This window comes from Anolis carolinensis, chromosome 2 (assembly GCF_035594765.1).
Source record: "Anolis carolinensis isolate JA03-04 chromosome 2, rAnoCar3.1.pri, whole genome shotgun sequence".
Classification (NCBI taxonomy): Eukaryota; Metazoa; Chordata; class Lepidosauria; order Squamata; family Dactyloidae; genus Anolis; species Anolis carolinensis.
Window position 1 is genome coordinate 182,023,308 of NC_085842.1, and position 23,512 is coordinate 182,046,819.

A 23,512-nucleotide genomic window follows, 5' to 3' on the forward strand; every position below is an offset into this window, starting at 1 on the left:
ACAAACAGAGCTCTGTCTTGACTGTGCTGGTTTTCTACTCTCTGCTACTCTCTGGTGCAAGCAGAAGAAGAGAAATGAGATTGACTGCTTGTCCTTAGACTGCTCTGTGTACATGCACACCAATTCTTTTTTTTTTTTTCGGTGGGGGTAGGGAAGACATTTTATTTGACATCTAGGGGTGAGGAGCGAAAAGATATCCAAATTTGGCAATAAGTAATAGTCCTCCAAGGTACCCTCCCTCCTTTCTCAATGTAGTGCTTAGTGAATGTTTTGCACATGGAGAAGTCCACCATATTTTTCTTTAGTAAACCATTGATAAAAACAGTGGAAGAGGATGCAAGATGGTTTGGAGTCTTCAAGGGCAAAGAGACATCAGTGTTTGGATTCTATTAGTTACAGTACTCAATTCACATTAGAAATTACTGTTGCAGGTGGAATGGTCATTCGAGTGTTTGTTCCCTTGGAGTCTCGGTATTGGAACTATTTCTGTAGCTTTACTTATAAATGTACTTATCATTACCTGAATAGGGCTGTCCAGTAATGCATACTCCAGTTTCATCCTTTTCCATTCCCAACATCTTCATGTGACCAAAGGACGTCTGAAAAGGAACTGTTAAAGGACACAATTAAGGAGCTCCACATGCTTTCTCAGAGTTTCCAATTGCACAGAGCTCTGCAATCACATTACAATAAACATGGTTACAGTTCCTCTCCAGGTCTTTCCTCCCAACAGAAGAAGGTGAGAAATGGGCATTGTTCCATTCACTCATGTTGAGGAGAGGAGCCATGATGGCTCAATGGGTTAAACCTTTATGCCAATTGAACTGCTGAACTGCACTTCAAATCTGTGAGATGGGGTGAGCTCCCATCTGTCAGCCCTAGCTTCCCATGTGGAGACATGAGAGAAGCCCCCCGCAGGATGGTAACACATCCAGGCATCCCCTAGGCAATGTCTTTGAAGATGGCCAATTCTCTCAAACCAGAAGCGACTTGCTTCAGTTCGCTTCTGACACAATAAAAAATGTTGAGGATTTACAATATAATCCCTGTATCCATGAGACCAGTAACTGCAGTTTCATTGATCAACTTATGACAAAATATGGCCGTTCTAGTTCCTGGGTCCTCTGGGATGACCCTATGGTATTCTTGGCCTTGAATTCAAATAGGGTTTATATTATCTATGGTTTCATGTATTCACATGAAGTCCAGGAACCTGTCCCTTGCAGATATGGGGGTCGTACTGTACTGCTTGAATACCGCTTGCAATTACGTACAAAGTGTCACAGCACCATTCCTTGGTGGTACACAAATGAATATAAAGCTACACTTCACCATTTTACTGTCAGCTTTTAGCATTAACCACATGCATATCTATGCTTGTATAAAATTTGTTGTTTATTAATCAGATTTATGCATAACTTTTTCAATAAAGCAGTTAAAACAGTTCAGAGAAATAATGTATATCTCAATCATTACATAAGAGTAAATGGAGGCCAAAATTGAATATAGCTTTCATTATTATTATTATTATTATTATTATTATTATTATTATTAAGAATAATAGTAGTAACAAGTAGTAAAGGGTAAAGGTAAAGGTTTTCCCCTGAAGTTAAGTCCAGTCATGTCTGACTCTGGGGGTTGGTGCTCATCTCCATTTATAAGCCGAATAGCTGGTGTTGTCCATAGACACCTCCAAGGTCATGTGGCTGGCATGACTGCATGGAGCGCCGTTACCTTCCCACCGGAGCGGTACCTATTGATCTACTCACATTGGCATGTTTTCGAACTGCTAGGTTGGCAGAAGCTGGAGCAATAGCGGGCGCTTATTCCCCTCCCAGGATTTGAACCTGGGGCCTTTTGGTCTGCAAGTTCAGCAGCTCAGTGCTTTAACACACTTCGCCACCGGGGCTCCAGTTAACAAGAAGTAACAACAAGGCAACAAGTAGACGGAACATTAATTCAAGTAATTCATTAATTCAGGGAAGACTAGTTTTAACTAGGAATGAATTAACCTCCTTAATAATTATTTGCTCAGTGTCTTGTTTTTAAAAAAAATCTTAAATCAATTTCATTTTGTCACTTTGCATTTTGTAAAAGTCTTCACAAATATTCAAAAGCATATGGTTGTGTACCTTCACATTGTTTTTGACGTAATGGAGTCTCTAAAATTAACCTATTGTAGGGTTTTCTGAGGCTAAGAGTGTGTGATTTCATAGAATCATAGAATTCTCATAGACCTCATGGGCCATCCAGTCCAACCCCATTCTGCCAAGAAGCAGGAAATCGCATTCAAAGCACCCCTGACAGATGGCCATTTAGCCTCTGCTTAAAAGTGTCCACACTTTGTTCAGGATCACCAAGCGGGTTTCTATGACCAAGGTGGAAATCAAGCCCAGGTCTCCAGAATCATAGTCCAGTGCTCAAACCACTACACTATGCTGTCTCTCACATATATATTTCTTTTAAAACAATATTTTGCAAACAATTTTCTGCAATATCTTGCATTTGTATACTATTTCATTTGGGTAGGTATTCCCTCAATACATTCATTTTTGCATCAGAGAAAAGCATATCAATATTCAGAAAAGTGTGACTGCCTAAAGTTTCCTGACACTCTTGGCTTAGGCATTACTTTGGGAAATACTAATTAGATAGTTTCTCATTAAAATGTGAACCATTTTGGTATCCATCTCTAATCCCCCTCTAAAAGATATGTAAAGGAGAGTTAATTCTCTACAGGTTATTTTATCTTCAGGAACGAAAAGCTCCATTTGGGCCAGTTATTGTAATTTGAAATGGATGATGTATCACACTGAAAGATCTCTTCTCGATTATTATTAAATTATATTTGAGGAGGACAATACAAAAGACATGTATGAGACATATATGAGAGAAAGTAAGTAAGTTCACACACCAATTCATAGGAAGTCCTTTACAGTCTAGCAATTCAATGATTAAAGATGTGGTTTTTTTCCCCTCTCATATGTAATTTTGTTTTATCATTTTGAGCCTTGCCTCCCTCCTGCTTTCTTGAGAATTTTAATAGGTTTCCCACTGTATTATTTATGGCTGTTGTTATTTGATGTGACATCTTTCAGGGGAGGAAGGGCTTATTGTGATCTGACACATATGTCAGATTCAAATGATTGGAAAGTGCAGTGTGGGAGGAGACATCGACTGAGCGACTTCTCTTTGGGCTTTGGAAAAGACGATGGAGCCGGGGGTTTCACAACTGGCTCAAAATCTTTTAAAGCCAAGGAGATGGAGAGAGGCATTGTTCCTTTTTTAGCTGGAGACAAAAGGGTTTTAAAAATAAAATCACCACCTGCTGTTTAAATTGCAAGAGAGTCCATTTTCTGCAGACATGCTGTATGTGAAAGCAAAAGAAATATATTAGGTTTGTGCTTGGAATGTGAGGTGAGGCTGGAGAGAGATTTCAATAGAAAATGTTACTGACATATTGCTTTGCTTCCCCTTCCCTCCAAGCTGTTGGGGGGAGACACAATGATCCATTTGCCAGGCCTCAAAATAATAATCTTTTAGATATCAGGGGAAAACTACGGTATTCTGTTCTCTCACCATTTTGGTTGTGTTTAATTTTCAGTTGTCAGGATGTGCAGGATGCAGGATGTGTGTGTGTTTTTGTGGCAGTAACATTGATTGGTTGTTGATTTCTAGCTATTTTACGGGGTTTTGGCCATCTCTTTATTAGTCCATTGTGTGTTTTTGCAATGTGTTTATTTTACTGAAAGCTGCCTTCAAAGCATGTGCAGAAAGGCTAGAAATACAAATTGACATTGGCAAAATGCTCCCACTTTCACTGCTTGTAAATAAAGGTACATATTATATTTTTTCTGCAGCAATAAATTGCAACCCTTATTTTCCTAGACATTTTTGGAAATAGCTCTGCTATGGTTTAATTTTTGCAGTTGCTGCAATTTTCTTGTGTTCTGTCTTTATTCTTTTTTTCCAATCTTTTTATTATTTGAATTTGTGTGCAGTCACAAGAATGAAGCTTATTGAACAGGTTTGAAACATAGGAAATAAATGAGGAAATGAATGGGGGGACAGCTCTTGATTCTTCCCAATAGTATTTTCTGAACTGCCCCAAATACCGTATATACTCGAATATAAGCTGACCCGAATATAAGCCGAGGCACCTAATTTTATCACAAAAAAACTGGGAAAACATTGACTCCAGTATAAGCCGAGGGTGGTAAATTTCAGAAATAAAAATAGATACCAATAAAATTACATTAATTGAGGCATCAGTAGGTTAAATGTTTTTGAATATTTACATAAAGATCAAATTTAAGATAAGACTGTTCAACTCTGATCAAATCATTATTCTCATCTTCTTCAATGTAAATGTGCTTATGTATCCTTTTAATAATAATAGAGTAAAATAATACATGTAATAATAATAATAATAATAATAATAATAATAATAATAATAATAATAAATACAGGAAAATAATACAAGTAATAATAAATAGAGTAAAATAATAAATGCAATAATAATAATAAGCTCAGAGTGAAATAATAAATGTATTAATAATAAAAATAAAAATAGAGTAAAATAAATGTAATAGTAGCAACAATAATAGAGAAAAATAATAAATGTAATAATACCAATAATAATAGAGAAAAATAATAAATGTACCATATATTCTCGAGTATAAGCTGACCCAAATATAAGCCAACCAGGACCCTCACCCGAGTATAAGCCGAGGGGGGGGGGTTTCAGTCTTAAAAAAAGAGCTGAAAAACTAGGCTTATACTTGAGTATATAAGTATATACTTAATTTCCAAAGCCAAGGATCATTGCTTATGATTTGTTTTATAATAATAATAATAATAATAACTTTATTTTTATACCCCGCCCCATCTCCCCAAAGGGGCTTACATGGGGCCTGGCCCAATAAGACAAACAAATAACAGTAACAAAGCAATAAAACAATTATCCCAATAAAAAAACACCAACATCAATAAAAACAATCATTAAAATCAACAAGCAGGATACAGTGTTAAAAACAGGAGACTAATTCGTAGATCCCAGGCGAAATGCAGAGTGTTACGAAATGGGAAAAGGAAATTTCACAGTTGGACAATAAAGTGCGGTATAAAATGGCAAGACAACAACAATGGGACTATTATGGAATGGACAGATAGATCAATGTATCTATAACCTTCTGGGAACCTTATGAAAAGATCATCAGGCCTGATGCCTTCTTTGGGCATACCATTTCAAAAGAGATGGTTAATATTATTTTTTTTGCCTGGTATGCAAGCATTTGTGTCAGTGAAAATCTTTTGTGGAGAAAGGAATGAGAGGTACTCCCCTCATTTATTCTCCCCTTCCTGACATATTCCACTTCTTGCTGCTCTGTAAAGGCAAAGAAGAATTAACTGGTGATTAAGCTGTATATGTAATGAGATAGCAATAGCTCAGTGGCAGAGGAAAAGCTTTCCAGCTTCAGTCTAAGGCAGGACTGAGAAAGATTCTTGCCTGAATCCTTGAAAAAAGAAACCGAATAGACCATGGTGGGTAATCTTTTAGGAGGTGAGGGACCCCTACCCAACAAAAGTTGCTGCTCTTTCCTCAATGCCACTGGGACACAGCAGCGTGTTCATGGTGATGCAAAGGTGAACTTATTGTCATTTTTTTTGGCAAGGTTTGTTTGGAGAGAGAGTTGCCTTTGACATCCTCTGAGGCTGAGAGAGTGTGACTTCCCTAGTGGGCTTCACTGGGCGAGCGTGGATTCGAACCCTGGCTTCCAGAGTCGTAGTCCAGTGCTTTAATCACTAAACCACACTGTCGCTCAGCAAAAAATTTAAAACAGGCATTTCGACTTACTACTTAAAACATGGAAGCACAAGGATTTTGGATCATTTTAATCATATATTTTATATTTTTATATTGTTTTAATTGTTTTAATTGTATTTTCATTGCTGTTTTAATTATGTGTAGGCATCGAATTGTTGCCAATTTTGTACGCCGCCCTGAGTCCCTTCGGGTGAGAAGGGTGGGATATAAATGTCGGAAATAAATAATTAAATAGGCTTCAATGTCAGCTCACCACAGCCGCTCCTGAATGAACACACGAGACTCTCTGTGGTATCACCAGGAACTTTTACTGTAGGAAACATGAACATCAGAAAAGCCAAGAATGGGAGGCTCCGGCCAACCCTCCTTTATATACCCTCCCCCTCATTTGAACAGTCTCTTCCCGCTCAGTAAAACCCCGCGCAAATTCCCCGCCAAGTCCATCAGCCGTTTCTCCTCCGAGTCCTGGGACGCAGGTGTCTTATCAATGTCAGTGACCCTGAAACTCAGAGCCACATCCAGGCTCTAGTAGCAGGGTTCTGACATGGCGTCCTCCTCCCCTTCGTCCTGGAAGGAAAAGATTAAACACAACTATTGTTCTCCGCTGTCCAGAGTTCCTTTATACTTTTTTAACAGGCTGCAATGGAATACCGGGTGTACCTTTCCTAGGTCCTTTGGTAGCCTCAGCTCATAGGTCACTTCGTTTATTCTTTTTGCTACCCTGAATGGCCCTATATAGCGTGGAGCCAATTTCTTGGATGGGAACCCCAATTTCAGGTTTTTTGTGCTCAGCCAAACCAGATCTCCTTCGCCCAATTTGTCCCCCTCTCGGCGCCTACGATCCGCAAAGAGCTTGTACTTCTTTTGTGTTTCCCGCAATGCCTCTACCACGGTTTGCCACCCTTGCTTGATTTTGGCCGGCCATTCCTCGTCGGTCTGGCCCTCCCCTTCCTTCCACTCGGGTAGCCTGGGGAAAGGTGCCACCTCCTGTCCGTATACTATTTCGAATGGGGCACGACCTGTGGCCGAATGTACGGCCCCGTTAAAAGCCATCTCAGCAAACGGAAGAAGGTCCGCCCAATCATCCTGTCTATAATTGGTGTACATCCTTAAGAATTGGCACAGTGTCTGTTGGGTACGTTCGACCCCCCCGTTGGTCGCGGGATGAAAGGCCGAGCTCAGGTTCCTTTCTGCTCCTAACAGCTGTAAGAATTTTCCCCAAAATTTTGCAGTAAATTGGACTCCCCGGTCACTAATTATCTTGTCGGGACACCCATGTAGGCGATATACATGCTTCACATACAAATCAGCAAGTTTTTCAGCTGAAGGGAGTTTTGGCAGAGCCACAAAGTGTGCCTGTTTTGAGAATAGGTCCAATATTGTCCAAATGTATCTGTGGCCTCTGCTGGGGGGTAGTTCGCCTACAAAATCCATGGCTACGCATTCCCATGGCCTCATGGGCTCCACCACCTTCTGCAATAGCCCCTGGGGCTTCCCCGGTGGTGTTTTTCCCTCTGCACATAATTCACACTGCGTGACGTATCCCCTGGCGTCTTTCCTCATTCCGGGCCACCAGCATTGTTTGGCCAACAGTTTAATAGTCCTGGTGGGGCCTAGATGACCCGCACCCTTGTTATCATGGTACTTCCTTAACATTTCTCGTCTTAAACATTCAGGAATATACAATTTCTTATTTACAAACACCAAATCCCCACACAATTCTCCCTTTTCTTTGTTTGTTTGTAACCATTTGTCCATTCCATACGCTCGCTTCAACTCTTCCTCCCATATTTCTCCTCCCCCCGTGGAAATGGCAGTACGTTTGTTTTCTTTGGCCGCTTGTGCTCGAGTTAGTACTGCCAGGCCCCATTGCTTATCAAGAAAAATACTCCCTTCAGATTCCTGAATTCCTCCCCCGTGCTGAGGCATCCGAGAGAGAGCGTCAGCGAGTATATTATGTTTCCCCTGGAAGAATCTGAGTCTGAAATCAAAACGGCTGAAATATTGGGCCCATCTAATTTGCTTCGCTGATAGTTTACGAGGGGATCTTAGATACTGTAAATTTCTATGGTCAGTCCACACCTCAAACGGTGTTCCACTTCCTTCCAGAAAGTGTCTCCAGCACTCTAGTGCTTTTAGAATCGCTAAGGCTTCTCTCTCCCAAATCGGCCAGTTTTTTTCTGTATCGCTAAACTTTTTTGACAGATAGCCACATGGCTTCAGGTTCCCCCCCTCGTCTTTCTGTAGCAGAACTGCCCCATATGCCCGGTCTGACGCATCGCAATGTAATACAAAGGCTTTAGACATATCAGGGTGCTGTAGGACAGGCTCCTCAGTAAAACGCTTTTTAAGGGCTTCGAAAGCTTCCTGGCATTCTATTGTCCAGGTCAGTTTGGCCCCTGGGGCCTTCACTTTGGCTGTTTCTCCCCTACCTTTAGTCTTTAACAAATCCGTTAATGGCAAAGTGAGGCGCGCAAAGTCCTTGATAAATGTTCTATAGAAGTTTGCGAACCCTAGGAAGGATTGCAGCTGCTTCCGTGTTTTGGGGGCTTCCCACCCCCTCACGTCTTCTACCTTCGCAGGGTCCATCGCCACTCCCTGGGAGGAAATCCTATACCCCAGAAAGTCTATCTGGTCTTTATTGAACTCGCACTTGGCAAGCTTCGCATACAGTTTTGCTTCTCTCAACTTTTGCAGGACTTCCCTGACTAGTTCTATGTGTTGCTCCTTAGTCCGAGATACTAACAATATGTCATCTAAAAAAACAAAGACTCCCTTGTACAACAATGGATGCAACACTTCGTTGATTAATTGCATGAACGCGGCGCCTCCGCCGCACAAACCGAAAGGGAGCACACGATAATTGAATAATCCGAATGCACAGGAGAAGGCCGTCTTCCACCTGTCCTCTGGTTTAATCTGCAATTTATGGTACGCTTCAATTAAGTCCAATTTAGTGAATATCTGTCCCTCCGATAACTGGGCGATCAAGTCCTTCACTAAAGGTAGGGGGTATTTATTTCCAGAACTGATTGCATTCAGGCCCCTGTAGTCAATGCAGAGCCTCAGCGTTTGGTCCTTTTTGCGCCTGAACAACACAGGCGCCCCTAGAGGGGAATTTGAAGGCTCTATGAAACCCCTCGCTAGGTTTTTATCAATGTATTTTCTCAGTTCCTCCTTTTCCCTAGCCGACATTGGGTATATTTTTGCCTTAGGAAGCTCTGCTCCTGGGACTAGCTCTATCTTCACTTCAACTCTCCGCTTCGGTGGGAAACTGTCTGCTTCCTTCTCATCAAATACGTCCACAAAATCCCGATACTCTGGGGGTAATTTATCTGCCAGTTCTGCTATCCTGATAGAGTCTTCCTCCCCCCTTTTCCCCGGCTCCCTTTCCACTTCCTGGCTCCCTCCTTCCAACTTCATCCTGAAGATCATGCTCTTATCCTCCCAGTTGATTTGCGGGTTGGCCTGCCCCAGCCATGGCATGCCTAGTATAACATTATAGCTGGCTATTTGTGATATCACAAATGACACCTTTCCTTCCCAACTCCCTATCTTACACTTTACATCTTCGGCACTGTACTTAGCTAATGATCCCGATGCTGTGGATCCGTCCAACTGCGAAAAAGCTATTGGGGATTCTAGGTTCGTTCTTTCGCATCCCAATCCCTCGGCTAATTCAGGGGAGATGATGTTCCTGGAACATCCACAATCCACAAATGCTTTGCAGGTTGCTTGTTTGCTGCCACTTTCCAGCTGAATGGGGACCACTATCATGGCTTTGTCCTGACTTACCAACCCCCCCGAGTGGTGCCTCATCGGTGGTTCTTCCTCGGCGCGTTTCCCTGCCACGGCTCTTGGTTTGGGCGGGCCTCCGCCTTCCCCTTTTCTCTGCCAGCACTCGGCAGCCCTGTGGCCCAAACGGCCGCACACGAAGCAGCCCCTCCTGCTGGTGCTCACGTTCCCTGTCGGCTCCGTTCTCCTCCCGGCTGGGGTTGATCCCTCCTTCCGGCTCCCCTCTTTCATCTGCGGCCGCTGCTGTAGCCCTCCTCGGTGCCTCCTCGCCTGGGCCAGCGATGTCTCGATGCGCCCCGCCAGCTGAATCCATCCGCGCAGTGTGTCAGGCTCATCACGATGCACCGCCCAGGAGAGGATCTCCCGCCTGAGCCCCTCTTTGAAGAGTTCTATCTTTGTCACTGCAGACCATTCCGGCACCTTTTCAGCGAGGCATTGGAACTCCTCCGCATACTCAGATACCGACCTCTGCCCCTGGGAGACGGTCTTCAACTCCTCCCTCGCCCGGATCTGCTCCAGTGGATCTCGGAAACGGGTCTCCAGGGCCCCCATAAAGCGTCGGAGTGACCCCAGACATGGGTCGCGCCGCGCGTGTAGTTGAACGTACCAGCTGGCCGCTCCCCTCTTCAACACTGCACCAATGGCCCGTACCCGGCTGGATTCCGTTCTAAAAGTGTGGGCATTGTCCTCCATATAGCCCCTCACCGTGGTCAGGAAAAAATCCAGTTCAGAGGACTCTCCCCCAAACTCGATCCTTAGTTCCTCTCGTCTCGGTAGGGGTCCCTGTGGTGGCAATCCCCAATTCTCCGCCCGTCGCAAGCCCCCTTGCGGGCCAGTGGGCCCCGCTGCTGCTTCCCTTTGTCCTGTGCCACGCCCGGCATTCGCCAGGGGCACCAGGGTCTCAGTTGGGAGCGTAGCCGGGATTCTCGGAGGCTTTTCCCCTTCGTCGTCACTCTCCTCCACCCGCGTCAGGCTCGTTTGGATCTTGGGCCGGGCACCGGGCTCCTTTCGCATTTCCCTTCCCTTCGGTGCTGGGAGGTCTGCAAAGCCCTGGCTGCTTCCCATGCTCACGTCCCACATTGAGCTAGCCCGGAGTTCCCTTCCTCGCTCCGGCTCCGCCAAAACCGCCAGGCGCTCCATCGCCCTCGACATCACTGCCAGGGTGGTCTCCATCGCCGACATCCTCTCCTCCAGAAACACCATCTTTTGCGGGCCTGGGGAAGGTGAACCTTCCTCTCCTCCGGTGCTATCTCCCCGCACCACTCCGCGCCTCTGGGTTACCCCATTTGGCTGGGCATAAGCGGTGGATGACGCCAGGGCCGCCAGCTGGTGGAACTCAGCGTCCGTCTCGGGAGTGGCCCTTTCCGACCTTCCTCCTCCGGCGCCCAAGAGCTCTTCATCCTCCACTTGCATGTTACACCTCACCGCTACAGCGGGATGGTGTCCGTATTCTTGGCTTAGTGTCAGCTCACCACAGCCGCTCCTGAATGAACACACGAGACTCTCTGTGGTATCACCAGGAACTTTTACTGTAGGAAACATGAACATCAGAAAAGCCAAGAATGGGAGGCTCCGGCCAACCCTCCTTTATATACCCTCCCCCTCATTTGAACAGTCTCTTCCCGCTCAGTAAAACCCCGCGCAAATTCCCCGCCAAGTCCATCAGCCGTTTCTCCTCCGAGTCCTGGGACGCAGGTGTCTTATCAATGTCAGTGACCCTGAAACTCAGAGCCACATCCAGGCTCTAGTAGCAGGGTTCTGACACTTCAAAACATACTCTTAGGGTATCCCTCTGATCTTGGTAGTTTAGGTGGGAGATTGTCCACCTACTAGCTGTAGGCTTTATTTGCCATTCATATATGTTTACCAGGGCTAACTTTGAAAAACATTGTTTTCAATTTCAATGTATTTAGCCCTAGGCTTAGAATTAGGCTACTAAGTTTTCTCTCTCTTTTTCTATTGTAGGAATATTTGTGTTAACTGATTTTGGAAGGTGTCAATTGGAAGGGGTATTTCCAATCCATTCATTTTTGAAGAATTTACCATAAAGCTTTAACATTTCAAATGTGTGAGAAAATGAAAGTGATAGTTTTTCCCTATCTCTAAACCATTGCTTCTCCATATATTGCCAGACATACCGGATGGAAGCATTCTTGGTAGTCGGACTGTAGAGTTGGGTAGCTACTAGGTCAGGGCTGGACTGCTGCAGAAGATCCAGGGGCCAGATGACTATCTCTGGGCCTCTCTGGAAGCTGCATGGAATACCCAAAAATGAAAAAAAAATCAAACAAAAAGCCTCAGATACGGTAGCGAAGTGCATTAAAGCACTGAGCTGGAGACCGAAAGGTCCCAGGTTCAAACCCCGGGAGAGGTGTGAGCGGCCGCTGTTAGCTCCAGCTCCTGCCAACCTAGCAGTTTGAAAACATGCCAATGTGAGTAGATCAATAGGTACCTTCCAGCGGGAAGGTAAGGGCGCGCCATGCAGTCATGCCGGCCACATGACCTTGGAGGTGTCTACGGACAACGCCGGCTTTTCGGCTTAGAAATGAAGATGAGCACCAACCCCCAGAGTCAGACATGACTGGACTTAATGTCAGGGGAAACCTTTACCTTATGGTTTTGAAAAATATGTCTTTTTCACATTAAACAGTGTCGGAGATCCTGGGTTCTTCTTCAAATTTGGCTACAAAGAGAATGGGAACCAGTGTGGCGTAATGATCTACATCTTACCATACATCAAGTTTGGATACTTGTTTGGTTATGGAAAACCCACTGGATGCTCTCAACCAACCACATCCTTTCAACTTTAGATGAAAACAATGGCAACCTCCCTCTGAAGAAATCCAGTCAGAAAAGTATTAGGATAGGATGGCCATTGGCCAGAGTCAATGTTAAGTCTAGTAACAACTGAGATCCTTCCTATCCCTACATGGAAACTCATAGGAAGACCTTGGGAAAGTTATACTCCCCTCTGCCTTATAGAAAGGCAAGGTCAAATCTCTGAATAACTTGCTCAGCTAGACAGAGGTGCCATAGGTTGGAATCAGCTTGAAGGCACACAACTACAACAAGGATGGAGAAGCCAGTGATGATAGGACCACCTTTTACCCACCACTTTATGTTTTGTCAATCTTAATTTTTTCTGTGTCCTTTCCTTCCAGTTCATGAGAGTTTCCGGAGCTTTGCGGCGCAAGGTTGGTTCGTCGGCTTTGTCAGTGCCATTGTGCTCCTGGTCCTGGTCCTGGTGCTTCTCTGCTTCATCAAGCGCAGCAAGGGCGGCAAGTACTCGGGTGAGGTGCCCCCAGCCCCACCCTAGCACCTCGCAGCAGACCCCCGAGGGCCTCCCCCCAGGCTATTATCACTTAGCAGTTATGTAGTGCTTTTAGTGTGCCTGGTGCCGTTCGTCCTCACAACAGTCCTGTGAGGTAGGTTGTTATCGTTCTCGTTTTACTGGAGGAGAAAGCTGAACCTGCAAGATGGGGAGGGCGCTGACGAAGTTAAACTCATGGAGACTCACATGTCCCAAATTTTGGTCCAATGTCTGACCGGATGGGCTGGGCTGGGTTGAATGACCCTCAATGCAGAGGAGGTTGCCCCATGGCTGGGATTTAAATGGGATTAGCCATCATTGCTTCCGTCAAGGTCAACTGGAAAGTGCAGTTCATAAAAGCTGCTCTGTCTGATTGCAGTGAGCTCTGAAAATGACAACTTCCAGGGCTCTTTACAGGGAAGCCAAGACTACTAAAACGTGGCTTACTTTTTTGTGTTGCTGATAATACCCTTATTTCAAGCTTGAAAGTAATATGTGAAAGCGCTGTCATTCCTCATTTCTTGCTTTGCTGGGAAGTAACCTTGGACAGCGATTTTATTTCGGAAGCATTGCAGTGGAAATGAGGTAAAAAAGATTTGGGGTATATGAGTAACATTGCCCATTTTCTCTGAAGATTTAATGTTGGCAGATCTCATGAAGAAATTAAAAATATATTAAAATTATATTAAAAATATAATTTAAAAGTAACATGTGTTACGATTGCAATTTTTGCCATTGAATAAAAGTGAATGGCAATGAATTAGTTGCCATTTCCGACTATGTGTGTCAGCTTTTTCAATGATGATTCCCAGCTCTGCCTTGAGGAAAGACTTCCTGTTCTGAGACCATGTAAAGCTGCAGGCTGGAGAATTATAGATTTTCAAGGACTTGAAACTAGTGTGATGGAACCATTTATAGATTGCACCATTGTCTTTTATTAAAGAGAGTTTACATTTTTTTCAAAATACAATGAGCAGTTTTTTTAGAGGTGGAGCATAAGTGGATTTGGGTACTTGTCACTCCCAAATATTGTTGGGTCTACAATTCCCATCAGCCCTAGCCAGTATAGCTAGTGGTGGGGATGTTTTATTCCAATGGTGCTAAAGGGAGGCACAGTTCTCCATTCCTGTTGTAGTCCATAGGCACCATGTTTCCCTGTCATGGCTGCCTTCAGCTCTCTGAAAAACTGCTGTCCATTGTGAACACCCTGTTTTTGCTAGCACTCAAACCTTTGGATCCCATGAGCTTTTCCTCAAACACCTTTATGTGAAGGAAAAGAGAGGTGAGAGGCTATACAACTCCTCTTTCTTTTCCCAACATGGGTCCTCTTCTGCAGATCCCACCCCGTAGACCCTGCCTGCTCCCACTTCCAAACCCCTGCTTTGGATGGTCCCTTCCCACCACTGCTTTCATCTCATTTCATATATGTTCTCTTCTAATCTAGTTAAAGACAAAGAAGACACCCAGGTCGATTCGGAGGCCAGGCCCATGAAGGATGAGACCTTTGGAGAGTACAGGTATGAGGCAGAGATGTGGTGATGCTTCTGTGAATGGCTGAGGGCAACACAGGCCTGGGCTGGGCATATCCCAAAGACAAGATGACCCAGGCCCCCCATTACCAATGTACCTTTTCTAAGTCCATACCTGTTTGTCTCTCTGGATCAGCATGCAACTCCAGTAGCCCTCCAGATGTTGTTGGACTGCAGCTCCCAGCTTTCCTCACCATTCACTGTGCTGGCTGATGGTAACTACAGTCCACACATCTGGAGTAGATATACAGCCTGCACTGTAGATTTGCAGATTTGATCAAAATGTTCTTTCTAGGAATATTTAGGGTCCCTACTGCAACTTGATGGTCAATTTCTGCCAGAAATTTACCATGGAGTCATGCTGGAGTAGCCACAAAGAACCTCTAGAATCATTGAATCATAGAATTAGAAGAGTCCTCATGGGCCATCCAGTCTAACTCCATTCCACCAAGAAGAAGGGAAATCGCATTCAAAGCACCCCCGACAGATGGCCATCCAGCCTCTGCTTTAAATCCTCCAAAGAAGGAGCATCCACCACACTACAGGGCAGAGCGTTCCACTGCCAAACAGCTCTCACAGTGAGGAAGTTCTTCCTGATGTTCAGGTGGAATCTCCTTTCCTGTAGTTTGAAGCCATTGTTCCATGTCCTAGTCTCCAAGGCAGCAGAAAACAAGCTTGCTCCCTCCTCCCTATGACTTCCCCTCACATATTTATACATGGCTATCATGTCTCCTCTCACCCTTCCCTTCAGTAGGCTAAACATGCCCAGCTCTTTAAGCCGCTTGATCATTTCAGTCACCCTTCTCTGGACACATTCCAGCTTGTCAACATCCCCCTTAAATTGCAGTGCCCAGAATTTGACACAATGTGATTCCATGTGTGGTCTAACCAAGGCAGAATAGAGGGGTAGCATAGCTTCCCTGGATCTGGACACTAGACTCCTGTTTATGCAGGCCAAAATCCCATTGACTTCATAAGCTACTGCATGCCATTGTTGGCTCATGTGTAACGTGTTGTCCACAAGGACTCCAAGATCTTTTTCATATGTATTGCTATCGAGCCAGGTACCCCTCCCCTCAATTCTGTATCTTTGCATTTCATTTTTTTTCTGTCTAAGTGGAATTTCTTGCAATTTTCCCTGTTGAACTTCATTTTGTTAGTTTTGGCCCATCTCTCTAATATGTTAAGATCGTTTTGAATTCTGCTCCTAAGAGCAGGCTGGGTGTCTATATAAGATATTTAGGCTGTTCATGCTTTAATCTATAACAGAGGTGATCAAGAGGAAGAGTTGAAGCAGTCCATAAGCAAATAAACCAACAAAGGGTCAGGCAAAGCTGGGGTGGTACATGAAAAGATTGGCTCAGGGTTGGTCCCTAGGGTATGGCAAAGAGGTGAGATGTGCATAGAATGAGAGGGCATGTTTAACAGTCCTTATCCTTAATCTGTGTGCTTGTTCCCATGCATACATTTCTGCCCTTTATCCTCTACTGACTGCCCCATCTCCCCCTCCTCAAAAAAATCTGACACTAGTTCTTTCTTTGTTTCTTCTCCTCCCCCCTTCCCCCCAATCTTGCATTGTTAACACAGATCCCTGGAGAGGTAAGAGGGAAAGGGGGCTATGCTGGGACTGCATGTTGCCTGTGGAAGGTGGGGCTGGATAAGACCCTCACATGTTTCCTTGCTCCCCCCCCCTCTCAGACACACACATTTGCAGTTTTGATTGTACCATGGCAAAATTGAGGACATTTTCACAAGACTCAAATACTGTTTAAAAAAATAGGATGAAATGACTAGTCATAATATAAATACATAAAATGTAGGTAAATTTAAAGCATTCCCCATTGTGGTGGGCGGTGTATCCCAGACTTCTGTTAAAGTACTCATCTTTTCATATCTTGTGAAAATGTTTGCTTGTTTTAAAATGGGAGCAAGCAATTATTCAAATGATATATGCCAGATTATTTCACTGGATGAAGAGTTCAGAGTGTGAAAAATCTTGTAAGATTCTGCTCTGTGTCCTCCCTTCACTTAAGGCTGGCTCAAAGCATAACTGTTATTGAATTAGGAAATGCTTGTCTCCTTCCATGAGAACAGTTAAGCCAGGCTCAGCCCACTAGGACAGTGATGGCGAACCTATGACACGCGTGTCAGCACTGACACGTCTAGCCATTTTTGCTGACACGCGGTGATCACCTCTTGGGTTGTTAAGTGTTTGCTGGCCAAATTTGGTGTCATTTCATCCAGTTGTTTTTTTGTTTACTCCATCCTACAAATGAACAGTACATTCATATATACTGTATATAGATTATTATTATATCCTATTATTATATTATTCTATTAATATATTTTATATCATTATATTATATTATAATTATATCATTCTATTATTATTCTATTATTATTGTAGTATATCATATTATTACTATTATATTATTATATTATTATTCATGACTATATTGAAACTAGAATAGAGAGAAATCAGTGTGGAAACTATGTGAAGCTTAAAATGCAAGAAGTACCATAGATTGTTGTACATGGAAATAATTGTAGTAAATAGTTTTTGATTTATTAAATACAGTTATATATTACAATTATACATTTTTGTTATTTAAACTATACATTTTGTGAAATTATGTTTTTTTTTTCTCAAAGTGACACACCACCCAAGTCATGCTAGGTTTTTTGACGAATTTCGACACACCAAGTGCAAAAGGTTGCTCATCACTGCACTAGGATGCTCCAATGCGCTAAGGAACTGGGCAAAACAGTGGACTCTAACCCATTTGTGTCTTCTTTTGAAAGCTTTTTTCTTTTGTATGTGTTTAGTTTGTTCTTTTTTTATAGTGACAATGTAATTTTGTTTTCTCCAAATTATTAAAATAATGAAATATGTTTCAGCATGTAAGAGAACCAGAACACAGTCTGCGTATTATCAGTCATTACCCAGTATCACTGAAACACAATGGGTGGGTATGGTCATGATCAGCCCCTTGAGATCCCATTGGTTTTGATGGGGAGTCAATTGTAGTAATTCGAATTGGCTGATAGACATTAAGGCTTCATCTGAACAGCATAAACGTCCAACAGTGTACCCTTAGCTCTCACTTTCTCTCCTTCTGGTGATACATGCCTATAGAGTTGTATAGTATCTCGGCTTTTAGTTTCCTGGTCTACCTAAAGTCCACTTCACATGTTCCAAAGAGGCTACACATGATGCACCTTCAGTAGACTTAGAGCCATATTTGCAGAGATGTCATGCTATTATTGGAGCCTGAATTGGACCATTCAAATGACATTTCTCTTTCCACCAGCTGAAATGGGGCACAGTGAGTCAAGAAGGTCTCTTATGCAAGAAAAAAGAGAGCAAAGAAATTAATGCAGGGAACTTTTCAGTGGCTTACACCTAGTGAAATTAGTCTGCTGCCTTTCCACTCTGCAGTACTTAACTGATATGACAAACCTGCTGCCAAAATTGGGATTTTTTCCTCTTGTAGCAGGGCTGCTACCTCTATATGACTAACCCATGGATGTTCTCAGACAGTTACCTCCTTTTTGCTCAATGCCTTTGAGACAAGGAGGTAACTGTCTGAGAACATCCATGGGTTAGTCATATAGAGGTAGCAGCCCTGCTACAAGAGGAAAAAATCCCAATTTTGGCAGCAGGTTTGTCATATCAGTTAAGTACTGCAGAGTGGAAAGGCAGCAGACTAATTTCACTAGGTGTAAGCCACTGAAAAGTTCCCTGCATTAATTTCTTTGCTCTCTTTTTTCTTGCATAAGAGGCCTTCTTGACTCACTGTGCCCCATTTCAGCTGGTGGAAAGAGAAATGTCATTTGAATGGTCCAATTCAGGCTCCAATAATAGCATGACATCTCTGCAAATATGGCTCTAAGTCTACTGAAGGTGCATCATGTGTAGCCTCTTTGGAACATGTGAAGTGGACTTTAGGTAGACCAGGAAACTAAAAGCCGAGATACTATAGCAAAGTATTTATTTGAGATCTTTTAACTAAATTGCTTGTAACCACCCATGACTAAATAGCTCTTAGCAATTACTTTCCAAGCTCTGCCTGGAAGCAGCCCCTAACCCACCCTAAAAAAAAAATCCACAAAAGAATGATGCCTTTCTTGGTTAGCCACAATGCACAGAACGCTTCATGCAAGCGTTTGAAGCCCTAGGTAAAATTTGTTTTTAAAGACATTTATGCAGGAGAAGAAACAGAACAGTGATGGCGTTGGGAATCACATACCTGCATTTTGTGTCAGATGTTGTTTCTATTGTAGTTCAGTGGATTTGGAGGGATCTTAATACTGGCATTAAGGAACCCCGGTGGCGAAGTGGGTTAAAGCACTGAGCTGCTAAACTTGCAGACCAAAAGGTCCCAGGTTCAAACCCCGGGAGTGGCGTGAGCAGCTGCTGTTAGCTCCAGCTTCTGCCAACCTATTTTATTTATTTATTTATTACAACATTTGTATCCCACCCTTCTCACCCAACACGAGACTCAGGGCGGCTTACAATAAAACACACATAAAAATTAACTTACATAAGCAGTTCAAAAACATGCCAATGTGAGTAGATCAATAGGTACCGCTCCGGCGGGAAGGTAACGGCGCTCCATGCAGTCACATGACCTTGGAGGTGTCTATGGACAATGCCGGCTCTTCGGCTTAGAAATGAAGATGAGCACCAACCCCCAGAGTCATACATGACTGGACTTAACGTCAGGGGAAACCTTTACCTTTACTAATACTGGCAAAGATCACTCCCATTCTTGGTCATGTGGGGGCTGAGACAAAGGGTAGTAAATTCCATTAGCAGCACTAAAATGCACTCTTCTTGGTCCAGGGTGGATTCTCTATGTCTAACACAGTTGTCCCTGAATATCTTTCCTGGATTTGAAAGATACTAGATTTTGCCATAGCAGGAGAATCCTAATCAAGAGGGAAATGAAGACTGGGACTTTGACATTTCTATCCAAAACATATGTAAAAGTTTGGTTTTTTTTTTTGAGGAAGGGTGGGGGCTAGAATTGGCTGGCTAAAAGGTTTTTCCAGATGTAGTAATACAGATGCTCCTTGAGAAATGCAGTATTCTCTGCCAAAGAAAGAGGCCTATGGATTCACAAAGGAGAGATACCCTGGATCCCAGGGGAAGGTCTGCTTCCTCTGCTGTAATGGGTGGGCTGGCTCTCTGGCTTTGCACCCCTTTTCATGCAGTTCACATAGAGTCATGCAAACCATGCCTTCACACGATGTCTGTCTTGCATGCCACACAACAACACTGGCACCCTTTGAGGACACTTTTGTTGCCTTTACCTCCTTCTCATCACTCTCCTCTCCTTTCTTCCCACAGTGATAATGAAGAGAAACCCTTCACCAGCAGCCAGCCTTCCCTGAATGGGGACATCAAGGCCCTGGGAAGTGATGACAGCTTGGCAGACTATGGAGGCAGCGTGGACGTCCAGTTCAATGAGGACGGCTCCTTCATTGGCCAGTACAGTGGTCAAAAGGGCAAAGAGGGAGGGGGCAATGACAGCTCTGGGGCCACCAGCCCAACCAACGTGGTCACTGCCCTGGAGTAAGAATGGGGCCTTTTCCCAAAGGATGAATCCCTGGAGGAAGAGGATTTCCCTGTGGATTATTGGGGGAGGACATAGGGACAATCCCCCTCCTCATCAAAGGGAAAGAAACAAAGAAATTATCTCCCTCAAATGGTGATTGGGGAAATACACCCCTTTGTTTACTTGCTGACCCTCTTTCACAAATCAAAGAGGGTTAGAATATCAGGGGATTCCCAAAACTATTCACTCAACCCTGAGCAAAGTCAGCCTCTCATTTCCACACCCTCCCCTCCCCAAACCAGTTCCTTCAGCCAAATTCTGTGTGTATGTGTGTGTGGCAGGGAAGGTGGGGCAATGACAAGATCAAAGGGCAGGGTGGTCTCAATGAGAGGCAAACAGAGCTTCTTAAGGGTGGGGGCTCAGGGTTCAAAATTGCCAAAAGACCTGAGTCCCCATTTCCCATTGGTGCCCCAGAAATATTTTGTATTTGTACAGGTCTAAGGAGTGAGTCCATGTTAGTTGATGCTGCCAACTCTCATGCCCACCTTAGGAAGGGAAAAGAGACAGAGGAGTCAGTGGGACAGAGAGGGCTGGAAAAACAGAGGGTCTTCCCCTGGCCTTTGAGAGAAGGAGGGTGGCCAGAAAGAAGCCTGGAAGCCAGACCTGGTGTGCTGAGAAAAGATTGGAGTAGCGAGTCAAAAGGGATGGATTCTTTTGATTCATTCTCCCACCATCCACTTCTTATAGATGAAGCCAACTTTATCTATAAGGGACTGGGAAGTGTGCTTCAGCTGGACCCCTGAACTCCACTCCAGTGATCTCTCTTATCCTCCTTCCAAAAGGGTTTTTGCCCCCATTTTCCAAACCTTACCTTTCCCAAAACAGCAGCCTTGAATTTTTTTTACCTTGAGGACACCTCCCTGGCTTCAACCTGTCTTCTGAGCCTCTGCTCCTGCATGCCTGCCGTGAAACATATTCCAGGGCCCACCTCAGTCCCTCCTGGAGCACTGGCCAGTTCTGCTGGACCTTTGTTTCCATTAACCTGTATGAACTGTACATATACATCAGGAATAATCCCCTCAGCTAAAAGCTGCAGAGGGAAATGGTATGCAATCGGGTACATAAGGAAAGTGCCCACCATTACTGACGGATGAAGACCTGCTAAGTGTCTGAGAGAGTCCAGGGTGCCCTGAAATCCTGTCTGAAAACTACTATTAAGAGCTCTGATGCCTTCTGGTGCTGAACCCCACCTTTTCTTTCTCTTTCTTTGGTGCCACGTGAATTCATCTCCCTCATTTTTCAGATAACCAAACCCCACAGTTCTGTCCACTGGATGATTCCCCACCATTTCACACAAACAACCGAATCACCTTTTTTCCCCTTGCCCCCCCCCAAACAGCAGTTATAACACCCCAAGAATCCCCTGCTTCTTGAATGCATCTCACGCAGCTGCCTTGCGACACGTTCTGTCTTTCGAAAGTGGCCTCTTGTTCACTGAATCAATCCCTGCCCCATCTCCACTGTCATCCAATGTAACCTTTTTCCCCCTCTCTCTTGCTTGTCGGGGATGAAACCAATCCTTGCTTTTTTGCATAAAAAGGTTTTTAAAAATCATTAGAAAAATAATAATAATGGTAAAAGTACTCCAATGTTTTGAACTACATAAAAGGAATCCTTGTCTTCTCCCTGGTCTGTAAATATTTCAAACCCTTGTGCTCGAGTTTGTTTTAGGTGTCTTAGAACTGGTGTTTTGAAGTCTTCTAGTTGGTCTATTTAGGTGGCTTGGAATTTAAAATAAAAAACAAAAACAAAAAAGAAGGGGAAAAAACCACACACTTTAAAAGGTCTTTTTTCTCCTGACATGTAATGCCATCTCCCTTCCCAAAGCCTTCTTGCCCTGTGTATTCTTATCTTTTGTCAGGTCTGTTACTATCTACCTTTCTCTCTTGATGGCTTTTTATAAATATATATATGTATATATAAACAGAATTATAAAATGTTAAATAAATGCTGAAATTGGAGCTTGTTTGGTGTGATGATGGGGGAATTAAGACTCATGATGGCCTTAAATGGGAAGTCAAAAACCAACATGGTGTAGTGCTTTTATGCATTGAATTATGGCTATGGCCAGGGTAAGATCCTCACTCAGGGATAGAAATCCATGGGCAAATCACACTCACTCAGTTTCAGAGAAATACAAAGGCAAATTTCACTCGAAAAAAAATTGCCAAGAAAATCCTGTGATAACTTCACCCTAGAGTCATCATAAGCCTGAAATAACTTGAAGGCAAAAACAACATGAGAAGTTACCAAATGCTGATAAATATCATTTCCCCCCAGTCAGTCACTAAACCACACATGCCATGCATGCAGAAGGTCTCATGTTCAGTTCCCAACACCTCTAATATATTCTTTGTAAAGTATCAGTTAACATATAATGGGAAAGGCTCTCTTCATGAGACCCCGGAGATTCGTTTCCAATCAATGCAGACAGTAATGAGATAGATGAGGAAACAGCATGAGACAGATAAGCAAATGGGCTGGTTGTTATTAATATCTGTTGCTAGGGGAAAATGAAACCTGAGGATTTTGCTCAGAATTTGCCTTTGGCTATTTATTTTTTTGCATATGACTCTGGAGGGAAGAGTGTCTTTGCACAAAATCTGCAAGGTGTTCTTGGGACAATATTCAAGGCAAAATGAAGGTAACATTTGTTCATTGTGTGTTCCTCATTTGGATAACAAATTATCTCAATTCAACCTGCAAACAGTCTGGAGTATGGATCTTTCTCCTTCTTACTGGACAGCAATACTCATAATGGACTCCCTGGCAAGCAATTAGAAGGCAAGGTGCATATGAAAAGAATTTCCTTCTGTAGATGGGAAATTTGTAGTTTACTGCCTCTTTGGACAGAGAAATTTGAAATGGGCCCTAAGGGTGGGGGGTAAATATAATGGGAGAGAGTATTACAGCCCTCATCCTGAGACCATCTAAACTGTTCAAGGGATTGCCACTGGCATCTGACAAAGGAATTTTGCATGGATTAGTGATGGCAACTTGGAACAGTAATGGGCTGCAGCACTAAAGTCTAACATTAGAATTCCCCATGTAGCCATTAAATCCACTGTGTGGCCTTAGGCAAGCCACGTTTTCTCAGTGTCAGAGGAAAGCAAAGCCAAAAATCCCCTCTGAACAAATCTTGCCAAGAAAACCCTGTGATACGGTTGCCGTAAGCTGGAAACAACTTGAAGATACCAAACAATAAAAGGGATGGATTGCTTTGCTGGCCACCTCCTTGGGCTTTCAGGAGCATTCTGATATCTCCCACTTTATTTCCTATTTAAATTTCTATCAGACCCCCCCATCACCAAAGTGGAGATATTAGCCAAGATTCTGTTCACTTATCACATAGTATAAATCTGCAGAAGTGTAACTAGACTATTGTACTGGATCATATTCTTGCAAAACAATAATGTAAGCAGGCATTACA

General features: G+C 43.6%; 2 protein-coding genes across 6 annotated transcripts in view; one reads left to right on the forward strand and one right to left on the reverse strand.

Moving 5' to 3' along the window:
* Positions 1-22,043, forward strand: part of l1cam (L1 cell adhesion molecule) — a 162,491-nt gene extending 140,448 nt beyond the window's left edge. For 2 of the 5 annotated variants that reach the window (XM_008103896.3, XM_008103899.3), the window contains 4 exons: positions 12,784-12,912; positions 14,377-14,449; positions 16,049-16,060; positions 19,815-22,043. In XM_008103896.3, the coding sequence (XP_008102103.1) occupies positions 12,784-12,912; positions 14,377-14,449; positions 16,049-16,060; positions 19,815-20,043 (443 nt within the window). In that variant the 3' untranslated portion in view covers positions 20,044-22,043. The remainder of the gene's footprint in view (positions 1-12,783; positions 12,913-14,376; positions 14,450-16,048; positions 16,061-19,814) is intronic. The other 3 variants (XM_008103897.3, XM_008103898.3, XM_008103900.3) reach the window with 3 other exon arrangements.
* LOC134297128 (uncharacterized) lies at positions 6,115-11,390 on the reverse strand. The gene is made up of 2 exons (XM_062974060.1): positions 9,623-11,390; positions 6,115-6,394 (listed from the first exon to the last, which is right to left on the reverse strand). The coding sequence occupies exons 1-2, from the start codon at positions 11,168-11,170 to the stop codon at positions 6,353-6,355; spliced, it is 1,590 nt and encodes a 529-aa protein (XP_062830130.1). The 5' UTR covers positions 11,171-11,390; the 3' UTR covers positions 6,115-6,352.
* Positions 22,044-23,512: the final 1,469 nt, after the last annotated feature.

Excerpts from the sequence above, each read along its gene's own strand:
- LOC134297128 (XM_062974060.1), bottom strand. The coding sequence starts at position 11,170 with ATGTTCATGTTTCCTACAGTAAAAGTTCCTGGTGATACCACAGAGAGT. Across the intron at positions 6,395-9,622 it reads GGCACCACTCGGGGGGGTTG|GACGAAGGGGAGGAGGACGC; the intron begins GTAAGTCAGGAC and ends TTTTCCTTCCAG.